At 42.9% G+C, this 17,430-nt stretch overlaps 1 protein-coding gene across 1 annotated transcript in view; it reads right to left on the reverse strand.

Moving 5' to 3' along the window:
• Foxn3 (forkhead box N3) overlaps positions 1-17,430 on the reverse strand; it is a 289,121-nt gene that overhangs the window by 20,333 nt on the left and 251,358 nt on the right. Inside the window, exon 7 of the mRNA XM_090344682.1 lies at positions 7,433-7,498. Within this exon, the coding sequence (XP_090200808.1) occupies positions 7,433-7,498 (66 nt within the window). The remainder of the gene's footprint in view (positions 1-7,432; positions 7,499-17,430) is intronic.

The following is a 17,430-nucleotide window of genomic DNA, read 5'->3' on the forward strand; positions in this document are numbered from 1 at the left end:
CACAGCTCTAATCCCAGCCTTTTCTGAGTAGTTTATTGGAAATAAAAGCATCATGAATTTTCCTACCCTGGCTGGCTTCAAACAGTAATCCTTAGATCTCAGCCTCCTGAGTACTTAGGATTACAGCCAGAGCCACCACTAGTAGAGATTCTTATCTACACACACACACACACACACACACACACAAAGCTGGAAGTGGATTGATGGCTCAAGTGGCAGAGTGCTAGTCTTGAGGAAAAGATACAGTGTGCCCAGGCCCTGAGTTCAAACCACAGGTCACATACATAAAAATAAATAAAACCAGTCTGTAGACTGAGTTTTGAAAGCCAATATTATTCATGTACATTTTTTCCAAATCAAATTACCTACATGTATGTTTTATTCATCTAATTTTAGATCCCTAAAAAGAATATGTTTTCATAAATATTTCAAAGCTTTAATTGTGTAATCTATCTATCTATTTTTGAATATAGGACAGTTTCAGGAGTGTCAATTACTTGAGCCTTCTGTACCTCTTACTAATAAATTTGTCTGTTTCTTTACCAAGTTTGTGTGAAGCCCTTTTAACTAGATCTTACAAAAGCATGGATTGGTGATAATTGAAACTCTTGTCTAAGTCTACTTACTCTCCAGCATTCTAGAATTTCCTGATAGCCAGTATCTTAAAAGTTTAGAATGGCCACAGTGTAGCATATGAGGAGTTACAGCTCACTTTGTTGTAACAGAACTAGAATTACAAAACTTCTAGGAGAAAATACAGGAGGAAAATACAGAAGAGGACTCAAGCTTGCAGATAACTGTTTTCCATCTTCGGACATGGATATTTGGTTTCTGTGCTTGGGTAACTGTGGCAGAAGGTATCACCATTGTGTTGCACGATATTCTCCTAATAATGGTCAGATCTCTCTGAGCTGAGTTTAAATGATACAATGTGTACATCAAGAGATATCTCAGAAGAACAAAAGAATCTGAATAGCAGGTTATACAGATTGACAGTACATTAAAAATATGAGTCACAGTTCCAGTCTTCATCAGCAAAAAAAGATTCTTGTCCCAATTAATTATTTAGAACTCTTACCAAGTATCTCCCATGCAGGAGGACATGAGGACACAGGAAGTACAAATAAGTGTTGGTAGAGTGGGGAGACCATAGGCATACAGGATGGAGATACCTAATTCAAGCTAATGGGTATATTTCCTATAATAGGAAGTGTTATGTTGGAACTCAAAGGCAGAAAGCAGTACATACAATACTTAGACATGGTGTGTGTGTGTGTGTGTGTGTGTGTGTGTGTGTGTGTGTGTGAGAGAGAGAGAGAGAGAGAGAGAGAGAGAGAGAGAGAGAGAGAGAGAGAGCGAGAGCGAGAGCGAGAGAACTGGGGCTTGAAATCAAGGCCTGTGCATTGTCCCTTAGCTTTTTTACTTAAGGCTAGTGCCCCTACCTCCCACATGAACCACAGCTATACTTTCTTTTTTCTTTCTTTCTTTCTTTTTTTTTTTGCCAGTTAAGTGAAGATAAGCCTTCCCAGGCTGGCTTCGAACCATGATCAGATTTCAGCCTTCTGAGCAGTTAAGATTACAAATCTGAGCCACCAATGCCAAGCTAAAAGTTATTTATTTATTTATTTTTAAGCACAACATGAACAAGGAAGTAAAATCACTTTGCTACAACAAATGACCCTAGCAGGAACGAACAGGATGCCTTGAGAAAACCACGAAATGGTTTAGACTGGGCAGGTGATCTGTTGGACCAACTGGATCTCGCCTCCTACCCATGTCAATCAACTACCCGCTGTATTCTGGAGCAAGTCCACTCCAAAAAAGGACAAAACTGGTGTTTACTTCTTAGTGTCTTGAATCAATAGGGCACTTCTAGTTAGCAAATGCCTGTCAGTTATTACTGTTTTGGTGCCTTCTTGTTTCACAGTGAATGAAAATCCCCTAGAAACAGCATGAAACAGAAGCCAGACCAAGATGGAAGAACTCAGCTGTCTTTCTGGTGACAGAGTAGCTGGGAAGAGCAATGACCATCCTTACCATACTTCTGCTCCCTGTGAAACCATGCCAGAGACACCCCGCCGCTGACATCCTAACATTAAAAACCAGACAAAGACTGGAGACCCCCACACAGGTAAGAATAATTACAAGACACGTGAGCTGAACTTGGTGCAGCCACAAGTCATTTGCCTATAAGAAGAAAAGTAGCCTGGAGACAGAGCCCATGAAAGTGGCCATTAGGACAACCCAACAAGAAAGGAATCACAGAGAACAGCCCTCACCAAGCACCTGCTGAGGACCAGGCCTGGGTCTGCTCCTGTGTCACACAGCCCTTCCTAGAAGTGGCTCAGACAGAATGGGCAGCTCTGTGCCTCTGTTTCTTTACCATGAAAACAGGCAGAGAAACACACCTCACAGGACTGATCTGAGGATTAAATGTAGCAAGCTACAGAAATTGCTTAGCTCAGTGGCTGGGGCATGGATATTCTTCTTCTTCCTCATCACTATCACCACTGCCACCATCCTCATCACCTTATTATCTGTAAGAGTTGAGTGGGGTCAGGGAAATCATGTTTTATTATTAGCCCTACCTTGGAGTTTCCCCATTAAAACATCTCCCTGATTCATGAATTCTATTCTCTTCAAAGAGGAACTCACAGACACTGATACTACAGCATTTCAGGGCTATTTCCCAAACACCCAAGACTTCTGGCATATAAACTGGCTCATTCTCTGGATCCTGGAGCCTGTTCTCAAATGAGCTTCACTGAGTACTGCTTCTGCCAATCCTGGCATTTCTCAGTCTTTCTCATTGGCAGTGGACTCCATGTTGAGATGGTACATGTATTTGCATCTGCTCACTGGCTGCCAGAAACCAGCTATGATAGTTCACTGCTCCCCCATCTCTTCTCCTTTCTGGAAAATACATCACAGCCAGCCTACAATGGTTCTGTCCAAGAAGGGCATCCTGTGAGCCACAGCTCGCTACGTTTTGATTATGGGACCTAGTAGCAATGACAACATTCTACCATTTTTCATTTATTATCATTATCTACCACCTTTCCTTCCTCTCATTCTATTTCCCTCCAAATATAGACAGAAACGGGATGTCAAATCTTGCTGCATTTTACGCCATCCTCCAGCCCTTCCTCAGTCCTGCTCTCCTTGTGTATGTAACATCTTTCATCTTTCCCCCCAACTTCTAAATTAACCTGTTGGGAACAGCTCCTAGGGCCATCTCTGGAGGGCAGCCCTGGCTGCCGCCCACAGCCATATGCTGAGCAGCAAGGGATTCTATAATCCTTTCCTCCCCAAAGGTGTTCCTTTCCACTGCCTGCTTGGAAGCAAGTTCGGGAGGGGGATGGGCACTGCAGCCTGACCCTGGGTACTTTTCTTCAGATGTGCCTGCCATGGCTGATCCATACCTGGGTTCCAGGTACTACTGCCCCACCCTACCCCACCCCCTCTACTCAGTCCATTCAGCTGCTTTGTTTATTATCTAGAGTTCATCTCTGGAACATGCCCACCAGGGATTATATAAGCCCTTTGAAGATGAGTAATGGTGATCTGGCTCTCCAGACTTAATCATAATTCCTCCACAGGGGTTAAAGATGACTCACAGGGCTAGTCAAAGAGGAGATGCAGTGCAGGTATGGGAGGGACTCCCAGAAGCTGACTTTCAGAGGTAGAAAAAACAGCAAGCTAGCCAAGTCCAGGATGATTGTCCTACAGTAGCATTCTGAGCATGTGAGACATTGGATCTCTGTAAGGATACAGAATATATCTCCTGCTACAAATTGGCTAAGTCTGAAAAAGCTAATGTCACTTGCACCCCAGGAGCTGGCGGGCAGAGAAACTGCTGGATCTGAGGTTTTTATTAGCCTCATCCACTGACTTGTTGGAAGTGAAACAGCAGACTGAAATGAGAGGTTGGAGGGGGCTCAGTGTGATCCAACCCAAGTAAGGCAGGGTGTGTGTGTGGGGGGAGGGGCCTAGGAGAGTGTCCTAGGTTTACATTTCTCCAGTGTCTTTTGTACAATCTCCTCAGCCTCAGATCTTGGATGGTGGCCAGGCTTACCAGCTTCAAGCTAGCACTGTGGATGCTGAGCAAGAGGAGGAGGAGAAAGCTCTAAGGGGCTGCCATCTGGTGACCTGAAGTGGAGTAGCTTTAAAGGGCAATGACAAAGGAGAAACTTTTCAAGCCATCCAGGCCAGCCTGGAACTGCTCAGAGTGAACAGTGAAGAGAGATGGCCTTGGAAGCTTGTGCTCAGACAGGGGCATCAAAGAACCAGAGGTGAAAACACAGGGCTATAAATAGCACCACATGATGAGGCTCGGTAAACAGAGCCCAGCCACAGCCAGAGTCTCAGGAGAATGCAGGCAGGAAACACTCTTAGCTCTCACAAGCTATGTTGGGACTAGCTCTGTATCCATTCACACTGGGTCAGGTGCCACAAACACGGTCAGATGCATCCACACTGCTACTACCTGCGCCACGAACACTACCTTGCAACCTGGTCCCCCAGCTCTTAGCCCAATGGTTGGCAGATGAGAAGTTTGAACAATCTACCCAGAAACCATACCTCCCATTTTCTGTGCTCAGGACCATGTGGACAGGATAACTGCTTTAGAACTCCAGACAGGAAGCACTGGGTAATGGAAATGGAAATCAAAGGTAGGGGTAAGGTAGGCAGAGAAGCAGGAAGTCAGGAGGATGGAACTGGAAGCAGTGGCTGACTGTTAGAGATGGTTCCCGCTGGTTAGGTCTATTAGAAGGTTAAAGGTTGGACACCTTGCTTTACTAACGCAAAGAAAACAGAGATATCTTCACTTCCTGATTATTGCCTATGCTTACACTTGACCTCCAAGGGATATACCAGGCTGGGATTCAGGAAGGTGACAGCCTTCATCTTTCCACCTTGACCCCACCTGTCCATGAGTGATCATCCTGTTTCTTCCCTCCCAGGGCCTTAGGGATCTTTCTCACCCTTAGCCTTGATGAAGACTTAGCTAGACTTCTTACACAGTAATGGTTTTCTAAAAAGCCTTCTTTGAAGGATTCTACAGGAGCCATAAGCTTTTAAGAGTTAAACTAATATTTCAACGTAAATAGCACTATGGATTCCCTAAAAAGAGGATGATTTACAGTTGAATGGAGAGGGGAGGGGTTTATTTAGCCATCCCCACTTCTTGGAGGAATTCAGTTGGTGGTCAAAAATCCAGTGAGAAGCCAGGTACTGGTGGCTCACAGCTACAGTCCTATCTAATCAAGAGGTTGAGATCTGAGGACTGCAGTTGAAAGCTAGCCCAAACAGAAAAGTTTCCATGAGACTCTCATCTCTAATTAACCACTCAAAAACTGGAAGAACTGATGTGGCTCAAAGTGGTAGAATATAGAGTGATGTAATAGTGGAATCTTACATGGCTCTGATGATATCAGTGTGCTTCCACTTATATAGATCACACAATTTGAATTTAGGAACCATTTCAGCCAGTATCTTGATTACAATCTTAGTCTGTACTTTTCCTGTGAGATTAAGGAAGAATGGAGGGGGGTATGGATATGTGTGTGTGCCTGCTAATACTGGTGCTTGAAGTTAGGCCTGGGTGCTATCCCTTAACTTTTTTGCTCAAGGCTGGTATTCTACCACATGAAAAATAGTCTGTTTCTGGCTTTTTGGTTGTTAGAGTTAAGAGCCTTCACAGACTTTTTTTGCCCAGACTGGCTTCCAACAGTGATCTTCAAATCTCAGGCTCCTGAGTAGCTAGGATTACAGGCAAGAGCTACTGGTGCCCAGCTTGGAGGTAGGTTTTGAAATGTATGTATTCTCGTGAAACGTAAGGTATTATTTCAGAGCCACATTCCATGTTACCTGATAGCTATAGAAGGATGTATCTCACACATCTGATGAGCGCTGGGGTTTTCTGGGCAGCCTAATATTCTAAATGCTGCAAATTTGAGGTTAGCATAGGGAGTGTGAGAATTATATAATTATAGGTAAGAGTAGCCAGGCAGGGGGCCAGATCTCCCTGAAAATGCTTGGCTGTATTACTTGGCACTTTGAAAAGCAGACACAAAGAAGTAAAGAATGGAGTCAAGTTTCCTAATGCTGTGAAGGCAGGCTGAGACAAGCACAGGCTATGTAGGCTGCTCTGAATTCTGGACTCATTCACAATGACACCTGTTGTGGTATGGAGAAGAGACATTTATTTTTCTGTGGGAAATTCTATCATCTCTGTAAGTGGGTGTGGCCAAGGAAGCCAGAAGGCCTTCAGACAGCCAGAGTCCACAGAAATGAGACAGGTGGGCAAATCTCCTAGCAACGTCATAGTGCCGTCTGCCACTTCATATCATTCTCCTCACACCAAAGCATTTCATCAGTCAGAAGCTGTGATGGAGTAGTGTCCTAACAAGAGGCTGAGCAGCCCTGGGTGTACCAGCTGTCTGTCTGCTCAATGTGATTCTGACTTACTGTGGGATATGAGCAAGGCATCAGCCATCAGTGGAGATGAGCAAAGAACAGCTAATCTTGGCTGAAGGGCAATTTTTTAGCCTTTGGGAAGATCTTCTTAAAAGCTTCCAGGATGTGAAGAATCATGAGATAGTGGATATAAGTGAAGTTCAAGGGAGGAAAGAGTAGTGTCAAACTTGATGTTGGCTTAATAGTTGACAGAAGATGAAGACAGAAATCCTGCTTAAGGGGCCAGGAGTTTGGCCTAGTGGTAGAGTGCTTACCTAGCATGCACGAAGACCTGGTTCGATTCCTCGGTACCACATATATAGAGAAAAAGCTGGAAGTGGCATTGTGGCTCAAGTGGTAGAGCACTAGCCTTGAAAAAAGTCCAAGGACAGTGCTCAGGCCCTGAGTTCAAGCTCCTTGACGGGCAAAAAAAAAAAAAAAAAAAGAAAGAAAAGAAAAAGAAATCCTGCTTAACTAAACCAGCCCTGTCTTTATCAGCTTAGAAGGTTACAGAGAGATAACATAATGAACTATTATGGATCCATTTGAAGGCTAGCCTTGGGTAAACCACCTTCCAAAATGGCAGTCCTGATATTAATGAGGGCCCATTTCTAAAAAATGGCTACTGCTCAGATCCAACATGGTTCAGCTGGTCCCACAGAGATTCTCTGACAATTCCTCTGGGACAAAGGAAGGTCGTCTCCATTGGGACTTGTTATGAAGTCCAATTCAAACCCTGACCTCTTACTAGCCATCTACTCATTTTAGAAGCACACTGATGCATTCATTTATACATATGCATGGCTCATGTTTCCATGCATATGCATGCAATCATGCACTTATGTAATTTTTTCAAGTGACGCTTACAAGGGGAGGTTTAATTTGGCATTAGTTCTTCCTGTGGCCTGGGATGTAAGTGAAAAGGTTAAGTTCACAAACTAAGGTGCTGTAGGCTAGAGAAATATCTACTCACAACCTGCTTGTATCTCAGGGGGAGTATTCAAAAGCATCATGGCACTGGCAGCATCAATGTCAGGATCTGGAAAAATCAACCAATAAATAACATTATTTACAACAGGGCTTGTGCCTCTGTGTGCATGTGTGTATGTGTGTGTAAGAGAGAGAGAGAGAGAGAGAGAGAGAGAGAGAGAGAGAGAGAGAGAGAGAGAGAGAGAGAGAGAGAGGAGATAACTTAAGAAAAATTTAGATTTGAGAGCAGGAAAAAATATTCTAGAGTGAAAAGGAAATTGAAGATAAGAACCTCATAGGCTTTCCTATGCAGGCTGGCTTTGAACCACCATCCTCAGATCGCAGCCTCCTGAGTAGTTAAGATTACAGGTGTGAGACACTGGTATAGGCTTATAGGGAGATTTAAGAAGCATGTTTTAATCAGATGAGCACAGCCTATTCTCATTATGTTAATGTTGTAATTAGTGCTATGTGTCTCTGGTAAGTTGTTTTTGGTAATCTCTGAAGCCCCTTGGCATTGACCTTGGAATGGAGGAGTAGAAGAGGGTTGACAGTTCTTAGGCCACAGCAATCTTTAATGAATTGGGGGAGAGCTGACAGCATCAAGAGGAAAAGGCATTAGATATATCTGCATTCGGTGAAATAGAAACAAAGACATTTGGTTAGTTCCTCTGGTCACCAGAATGTGAACTTTTTTTTACAAGGTAATGTGTGTTTACAATGAGGATAGAGGCAGTGGAGGCATTAAAAAACATACCCACTAAAAATATAAAGAAAAAAATTAAAGTTCTAATATGGAGGGCACAGTGGTTGCATCTACATCCATTACTGATTTTTAATATGAGTAAAAAAAAAAATCCAATGCCCAAACTCATCACTTCATTGCTGTAATTCTTAATGAGTTTCTAAACCCTTACCGATCTACCAGTTGACAGATGGCAGGTTATATAGAGACAGAAAAAAAATATTATCCTTTTATAACTAAATTCATTTTCCTCTGAGAAACAGCAGTGCTGCTGCTATGGAAATGAAGGTCACCATGGTAACAGTAAACAACCCCCAAGAATGGTCACTGAATAGGCTGAAAAGAACATCTGTCCTAGCCCAGCGTCCCAGCTGCCCTGGGGCGAAATTCACTAACAGTGTGGTGATGCCCCGTGACAGAAGCTGCCGCCTGTGCCCTGTCCAAATAAATGAAGTGTGCAACTGAAATCGACATCAAAAATGCCTGCCCCGGCCGATTACTGCCTCCCTGTCCCCTAAACCCAGTGACTAATGATGGGGAGCTGGGGGCGGGGAGGCTCGTGCTTGTCAGTTTTTGTACAAATTACATACCAAAAAATTCAATTTACTACTAATGGCTCCATGGCACTTTATTTTAGGTATTATGTGAGATAATGACTCCACCCTCTTTTTACTGTTTAAAAAAGTACATTTTTCATACTTTATATGTGCAGTGTAATTCCAAGGAAGTAATATGATAACAGTATAAATCCATGCAAGTCATTAATAATATGGATGATGCTGGTTTCAGAAGACAATGTCTCAAAAAAAAAAAAGTGAAGGTACTTTGCTCTGCAGGCTTTTTTCCCCTTTCCTATTTTGTCTGCTGGAGGCTTTTTACTTATGCTTCATCATGGAGTGGAAGTTAATTTTAATAAGTACATTGCATATGAGAAAAAGGTACAGTAACTTATTTGACAACTCCTGGGGTGAAATTCCTAAAATAGTTGTACATGTACATACACATACACACTCACACACACACACAGAGTACGACGAATGAGTACAGAGTATGATGAATGATTAACCAAAGAGTTTCATCATTGCTCCTGAGGTTCCTCCAGGTCCTCAACAATTGAGCTTAAAATTATTATTATTATTATTATTATTATTATTATTATTATTGCCACATTGTCACGAGGGACAAGCTCTAAGGCTTTCCCTCCTCTGTTCCTTTTGTGTGGAAATGGCCTTTGCTTTCCTCAGGGACAATGTACTACTTATTTCTTCTCACCATGCAAAGGTTCGCTGCCATCTTTGAGAATATACATATGACAGGTGACTGTAATATTGGCAATTTTTTTTTTAAGTTCTGTGTCCTTCCAAAAAAAAGGAAGAAAAGAAGCCCAGGAAGATGTCTGGATGCCAGTGAAATCAAAGAAAAGACACAAGACCCTCAGACAAAAAAAGAGCACAAAAGTGCACAAATTTAGGAGAAACTGTGCTGGGGAAAACACTTGAGTCCCAACGCGCATCCCACCCAAGCCAATGGAAGACCAAAGCTTCATATGCTCCTCAGGCCTCCTTAGACCTGGCTATGCCAGGCCTACTGACTCACAGACACAAATCATGGAATGCCCACTGGTCTCTAGGGCATTCTGGGTAAGTGTAACAGGCATGCCACTCATCTGAGTTGAGTGCCTAATGGATTCTTCCAGCCTTACCTCCACTCTGAAAAGACCTGGAGGGCAGAGCACAGGATTCATCCCTCTGGACAAATTGGCAACTCACTGGTTAAACCCAAGACATGCCAACAGCAATACCAGCTCTTCCCTGGGGGATTAGGAGGAGTGCCGACCTAGAGAAATAAATGCTGCCGGAGAACTCGAATGTAACTGAGACACACATTTTAAGTGTTGCGTTTGTTGAAGTCTGACAAATTTTATAATTCGGGTTCCATGACTAAAAATCAACATGAACAGAACAACAACAACAACAACAACAACAACAACACATTTCTATCACTCCAAAGTTTCCAGGTACCCCATTTACAAATAGTATCTCTCCATAAGGTGTATCTAATATCTATGCAGTCCAATTTACCAATTTTTAAAGGCCTTTGTGTCCTAACCAAAACATTACAAAGATTTATTTATTTGTTTTGCTAAATGGTATTTTCTTGTTTTATGTGTCAGTATTCCAAATTGGATATGATCTGGATCCACTGCTCACATTCACAGATAAATGAAAGTGGAAATAATCAACCATACCTCCTTCTGTATCCCGTAAGCTAAGTGGAATGGTACTGGTCAGTATCAGAAGGACCTGTGTTGGCTCCATGATTAAACATGAGTAAGAGAAAAGCCTTTGTCACAGACATCTCCATGGAGAAAGGTCCTAGACTCAGCTAGAATATCTGCTATGCCTTTACCCTTGTCCCACACTGACACTCAACGTGTACTTCAATCTTCAGGGCCAACGACCTCCACTGTCGCCTACCCGAAGAGAAGAATTGCTACAATTCTTATGTGAAGTAAAAACTCAATGGCTTATGTTTCCCCTCTCCCTTTTCAACGATCAGAAATAATGCATGCAACACTATCATATCTATAAGTGACAACTAGAAGCCTCTTCAAAGATGCACATATGTTCAGAAATTGTATATAAACATAAACATTTGAATATATTCATCAAAACAGTGACACATGGACATGTATACTCAGTTTAGGTTTATAGTACTCTGCTCTTTCTTCACTGCTGGCTTCTGCCTTCTGGGGTTTCAGTTACCCATAGTCAAAAAAATAGAAAGCAGACAATTCCAGACAGAAATCATGATTTTACATACTGTTATATGTACATGCAAAACAGTTTTCTGCAACATTAACATCTTCTTACTTGATAACAACACATCTTGGCACCTATTCATATTAATATATGTTATGTTAAGTTCAGTGAGTTTCTTTCTTAGATAAACCATACCTCACTGTACTGATAATTTGCCAGAGCAAGGCAGAGGGGTATAGGAGAAGAAAATAATAATATTATTTTTAAATTATGGTTCAGGGATTTTTTTTTCCCTAAAAGTATCAAACTAAAGGAACCCAAATCATCCTACACTGGACATCACATGACATGCCATCACGGAAGCCTTGCGAGCATCATCAACATTGAAACAAATCCTTTGCTTATGCCTCAGACACACATCACCCCTTCCCAGGGCCCACGGCAATGTTCTCCTTTAATGGTGTCTTATTACATTGCCTCTTCTCCTAAGTGCAAGAATGAGAAACAGCCACACATCCGGAAGATGTTTTCGAACCCTATCCTCTTGTGTGTACATGAATAACAATGGATACTTCAGTGGGAGACACAGGAAGCAACGTTGTCAGCATCAATAGTGCAGCTATTCGGTCCTCCCCACATCCTCAACATGTGATGGTTACTTTTGGAAATGAAAGGAAGGTGCAGATAGGATGGGGAAAAGCACTAGACTAGGCATGAGACGCTGGGGGTTCAACTTCTGGATCTGACACTAATTGACTGAGACTTTGATTTTCCTGAACCTGACTTCACTCATCTTAAAATGGTGGGTGGTTGTCTCCAGTCTTGAGAGGAGCTAGATTGGTTTTTCCATTCCCTTTCACACTCTTCTCTGGTTCCATCTATTATACCACTTACACTCTCCTTTCTGGTTCATGGCTTCCATAACTGTGGACACCAATAAGCATCTACCTGATGCTGGTATGTGTCCCAAAGCGTGGTGGGTCCCAAAGCCTGAGGTGGCCAACACTCTCATCAAGGCTGGGAGAAGATACACTATGGCCTGTTGTGATAGGCACCTATCAGATCCTCTTGACAGCAGTCCACTGAGCTTGGTATTTTGTGGGTTCTTGGTGTGGGTTTGTTTGCCTTCACTTCCATTCCACTGAGATTCGGTATTAGAGGGAAGTGATTTTGGGGAGAACATGAGTTTTTAAAAACTAAAATTATCAAGACCAGCAAGAAAACCACTGGCTTAATCTTCACTTCAATGGATGTGCTTTCCAAAAAAAAAAGAGGAGAGCACAATCTTGGGCTCTAAGTTAACCAACTCACCCAAATGACCACGTGGAAAGCCAGAACATTACAACTCTTACTGTTAGAATTTCTTTCTCCCTCTTCTCCTCCTCTACCTCTTCCTTTTTATGCCTGAAGTGCTTTATAGGATGACAAAGGCCATTCTGTAGCTGAATAAGGACAATTTTTTAAAAAATTTTCAAAACCAAAAATCAAAAACAATGATGACATTCAGACAGAAATTACCCGATTCACCCAAAGAGAAGCATACACTCAGGTACTTTGACTCCCTCTTACTCTCTCCCCTACCAAGAAGGTGAGCTGTGCTAGAAAGGCTCCTGCTCCAGCTTGCCTGCCTCATTTACTGCTATATGCCGAGCATCCAGCATAGCGTTTGGAACTTAATGAGGTGCAGATAAGCAGTTATCAGATAAATGAATTGTGAGTTATCCAATCTGCTGTTCAAGTGATTCTAGCTACCTGAAGCTCAGCATCTCATTGAGGAAATACACCTAGTGATTCCCAGAGTAAGTGGAATTATTCAGAAACTTCATAAAAACAAGTGTTGGGCCCCTGATAAGGGATACTACTACACTTTATAAAAAATTCACCAAGAAATTTTTGATGCGCAAAAACGGTGAACCATCTTTAGTAAAAGATGCAAAGAAGGCCACCAAGGAAGAGAAGCACTCCTCAGAAATTATCTTCCTTGGTGCCACTACATCTCTATTTTGAAATATCTCTACCCATGTCCTAGAACTCTGAATGTATTTGGGTCATTCTGAAAAAAAGAAATGAAGCAACATGTATTTGACTAACTTTGGGGGCAAAAGGGACAGAAAATTAGAAGAAACAAAAGCCAACACAAGTTCAAGGGACCTGTACATTTAATGGGGAGCTGAGCAGTACTCCTTGGTTTCATTTATGTAAGCCAGTGTTTCTCAACCAAGCACCCATGTGCTCCCCCTGCCCCCCCCCCAGGACATATGACAATGTCTGGAAACGCTCTTCACTCTAGTAACTAGGTAACTAAATGGGGTGTGCTACTGGCATCATGTGGGTAGAAGCCAGGGCTGTTGCTCAATATTCGAGGGTACAGGACAAGCCTGCATGACAAGGAAGGATCCAGCCCCAAAGGTGGAGAAATTGCACTAGGCTTACATGTGCTACATGTAAGACAGGGTCTCACTATGTAGTCCAGATTGGCCTCAAACTCTGATCCTACATTGTTTACTAGTATCCCCTAACTCCATTTCTTGCAGAAGAGGACTCTGGGGTGAAGTCCTGGAAGGGAAGCATGTGGGTCTCACATGCTTCATCCTTTATGTGGCACTCTGATGTCTAGGCTAGAATCTCTTTCGGGTCTACCTCTGAGTCTGACACTGTCACCGCTACTTCTCTGCATATGGCTACTCTCCAGGCAGATACTGCAATGTTCTCCTGGAAACAAGAATTGCTCTAACTTTAATATCTTCAGCCTCTAGTCTAAGGTTTTCTTCACATTAGCAGAGGTACACTGACTCTTTCTCTGAATATTTCTAAATCGAATGAACACATCACGTCCAGTTCTTTGTCAAGACTCACTTTTTACCTGACACTCCAAACTCCCCAATGATGAATGTCTATCTCTTTACCATCTTTGATAGAAGTGTTTCTTGCAGCTTCCCAGGTGCCAAAATGGAAGGAGGCACAGATGCTAAAACAGCTAGCTCAAAACTGTTGAGGCTCCTAGAACTTGAAGATCAGGGCAAGGTGATAGGTGACTCAGAACAAAAGTCACGAGACAGAACAATTATTTTAGAGGCAAGGGGATTTTTGGATTGATTCTGTTTGCTTCATTTAATATGCAAATCCATTGTTTTTTAATTTTTTAAATTCTTGTTGGGGGGTAAGAAATTGTATATTCCTAACTTCCTTCCCATTGGACACCTCATCCAGCTCTAAATGTCTGTCCTCTGCATTTTCTCATTTCTGCCTGGGTCACTCCTCTCTGAGGATGCTGTAACTGGTGCCATGGCTACATCTATGGATGTTGCAGAGGAAATTCTGACGCTGGGAGAAGGGAGAAGGGTAGGTAGAGCATACTAGAATATGGAATTCCTTCTCTTGTAAACCTCTGGCTTGTTCCTTGGCATCAGTTTTCTGCAGGGCAGGAACAGGAAGAATAAGGACTCCCCAAAGGTCCTAAGAGGCTGGCCAACTGGGTTACCGAAAGGAAGGATGTACCATTTTCAAGGAACCCTAAGACGCAGGAGCATGTCTGGTGGAGAAAGTGGAGGACTAGGCTGGGCAAATGACTGGCAGGGGGAGCCGAGGACCACAATGCACCATGTCTAGCTACTCCTTTCTCCAAGCTGTTAGCTGTCAGCTTGCCTTCCCCAGTCCCCAGTCCCCATTTCCCCAGACTTACTGGAAAATTATGCTGTCTCTCCCCACCCAGGAACTACGTCCTCCTCTAGTAGAGGGTTGCCCCAGCCAGTCACCAACTTTTTCCTAACAACTTGGGATTCCCAAGGTGGCCTGGACCCTGAAGGAAACAAGTTTGCACTGTCTTCATTATCTCTGTCTTCAACTGGGCATATGTGCAAAGCCTCTTCTCCAGGCGCAATGAATCCATATCCGGGTGTCTCTGGCAGGTGTGAGCCAGAACTCCGCTGCTTAGAACCTTGTTCAGAACTCCACTGTTGGTGAGCCAAGGCACACCTGCTCACAAGATCACAGAAGAATTCACTAGGAAAACTGGGTCGTTTTGATCCTGTTCGGGCATCACCATATCAAAGATTGAGAAGGAGCTGAGCACAAGTGACTCATGCCTATAATTCTAGCTACTCAGGGGGTTGATATCTGAGGATCATAGTTTGAAGCCAGACAGGGCAGGAAGTCTGTTAGATTCCCATCTCCAATTAACTAGCAAAAAGTCAGAAGTGGAGACGTAGCTTAAATGGAAGAGTGCCAGCCTTGAATGGAAAGCTAAGGGACACAGTGCTTAGGCCTTGAGTTCAAAGCTCAGTATTGGTATGTATGCATGCATGCACAGACACAGAGACACACAGAGACACACAGACACAGACACAGACACACACACATACACATACACTCATTCTACAATTTCCTGCTGATATAACCACACTTCCGCTGGCCAATGAGAAGTCTTCTGAAATCTCATCCCTTAGAGACCTCAGCTTCCAATACAAAACAGGCAGAGAAGATGAAAGCTCATTCTCTTTTAGACTGGAGAACCTTTCTGCTTCAGTGAACACTGAAGATCCCAATCACTCTTGGAGTGACTGTGGCTTGTTCCTTCAGAGGGTGGTGGTAAGGACTGCTCACCCATCCTGGCTATTATTCTGGAGTGAATTCAAGATGCTGATATTCAGAACAGGAATAGTCATGGAAGCTTTCCAGGTCCCAGTATTAATGCAGCTTTTAATTCTTTCTGCCTAATTCTTTCCCAAAGACTATACTAGTGTGTGTAAAAGGTAACAGTTGAAAAACTAAGAAAGGGAACCAACAAAGTACTTCCAAGTGTTTTATCTGACAGGTAGTCTTAAAGTCAATGCCAGCTTGGAATCTGAATTGGAGCTTTGCTTCTGAGAAGTCTCACATAGTAGGTCCAGGGACTCACAGTAGGACCTTGTCACTAATTCTGCTAAACTTTGCAAGTAGACCTTGGTACCCGCCCATCCACCACGGAGACTAGAAATTAGTAAACTTCTATAGATTAATTTCATTTTAGGCACAGAAATAAAAACAGAGGAAGATGGTAACAATAAAAATACCATGGACACAAAAAGATTACATTTCTACCCAACAATAATGAAGCACAGTACTATGAAAGCACTGACAAATAAGAAAGGTACCGTTCTGTCCAATATATCTTTCTGAAAATACATATCCTACTTGAAAAGTGGATTTGAACTCGGTAATTCCCTCTCCCTTCCTTTCTGTCTGGCAGCACCAGGATTAAACTCCGGGTTGTACACTAGCTGGGAAGACAATCTAACACTTGTGCCACTTCCCCTTAGACTTTTTGGCTTTCATTATTGTTGTTGTTGCTTGGTCTGGACTGGATTGGATAGCAATCCTTATTTACATTTCCCACTTAGCTGTGATGACAGATGCATGCCACCACACTCAACTTTTGATTGGTTGAGATGGGTGGGCTCTTGTGAACATTTTTCCTTGGATTAGCCCGAGGCTGCCTTTTTCCTTACCTCCTCAGTAGCTAGAATTACAAGGGTTAGTACCTGGCTTGGGTTTCAGAAATTTTCAAGCATGGGAGCTGATCTTTTTCTGGTGGTTAGTTGGAGATTAGAGTCTCATGGACTTTAACTCTGGGCTGGCTTTGAACCATGATCCTCAGATTTCAGCCTCCTGAGTAGTTTGGATTACAGGATTACAGACAATTACAGATGTGAGCCACTGGTGCCTGGCTGTGAGCTGACTTCTGGTAGGTAAACAATAAATGGGCTCAGAAGATGACCTCATTCCCTAAGTTCCTGGGCTGAAATTCAGTCACTCACAGGAAGGTACAAAAAAGCGGTGAAGCTTTTATCTCTGAGCATTAGTATACTTATAAAAGAGGCCAGCTGCTTGTCCCGTTCATCATAGGGGGACATGGAAAGTCCTCACTGAACATGGAATCTGCAGGGCCTTGACACTGGATTTCTCACAGACTCCAGAACGGTCAAAAATAAATGTCTGCTGTTACTGAGCCACTTAGGCTAAAGGGTTTTATGACAGTGGCCCGAAAGGACTTAGACAGAAGGTAAACCATCCAGCATATGCACAGAACCACTAAATGAGTTTCTGGTGCAATAAAGTAGACCCAGGTGCTAATAAGGGCAGTCAGGAGCTTGGTCAGAGAAACACTCTGAAGGGAGGTGAGTTCAGGCCAAACTTGATTTCCTCCAGATGAGGCCATATTATTTGTTCTAGGCTTTAAATGCTGAGCCAAATAAGGCTTTCAATGTGAATTTGGAAAAACAAGAGGGCTTGACAATCACCAGACACAACTACTAGACATGATGCAGAACAGAGTCAGGCAGAAGGAAAAGCAAAATGGGCCCAAAACGATGGTGTAGACAGAGGCTGCAGGCTGGCTCGTGTGGGGTTATTTCTCTTATCATGAAAGCTAGATTGCATTTTTCAATAGGTAAAAGCTGAAGCAGGGACCACACATAGAAAACCCATCCAAGAATATCAGAAGACACAGAAGGAAAA

Source organism: Megascapheus bottae, chromosome 14, assembly GCF_031878675.1.
Source record: "Megascapheus bottae isolate mThoBot1 chromosome 14, mThoBot2.hap1, whole genome shotgun sequence".
Taxonomy (NCBI): domain Eukaryota; kingdom Metazoa; phylum Chordata; class Mammalia; order Rodentia; family Geomyidae; genus Megascapheus; species Megascapheus bottae.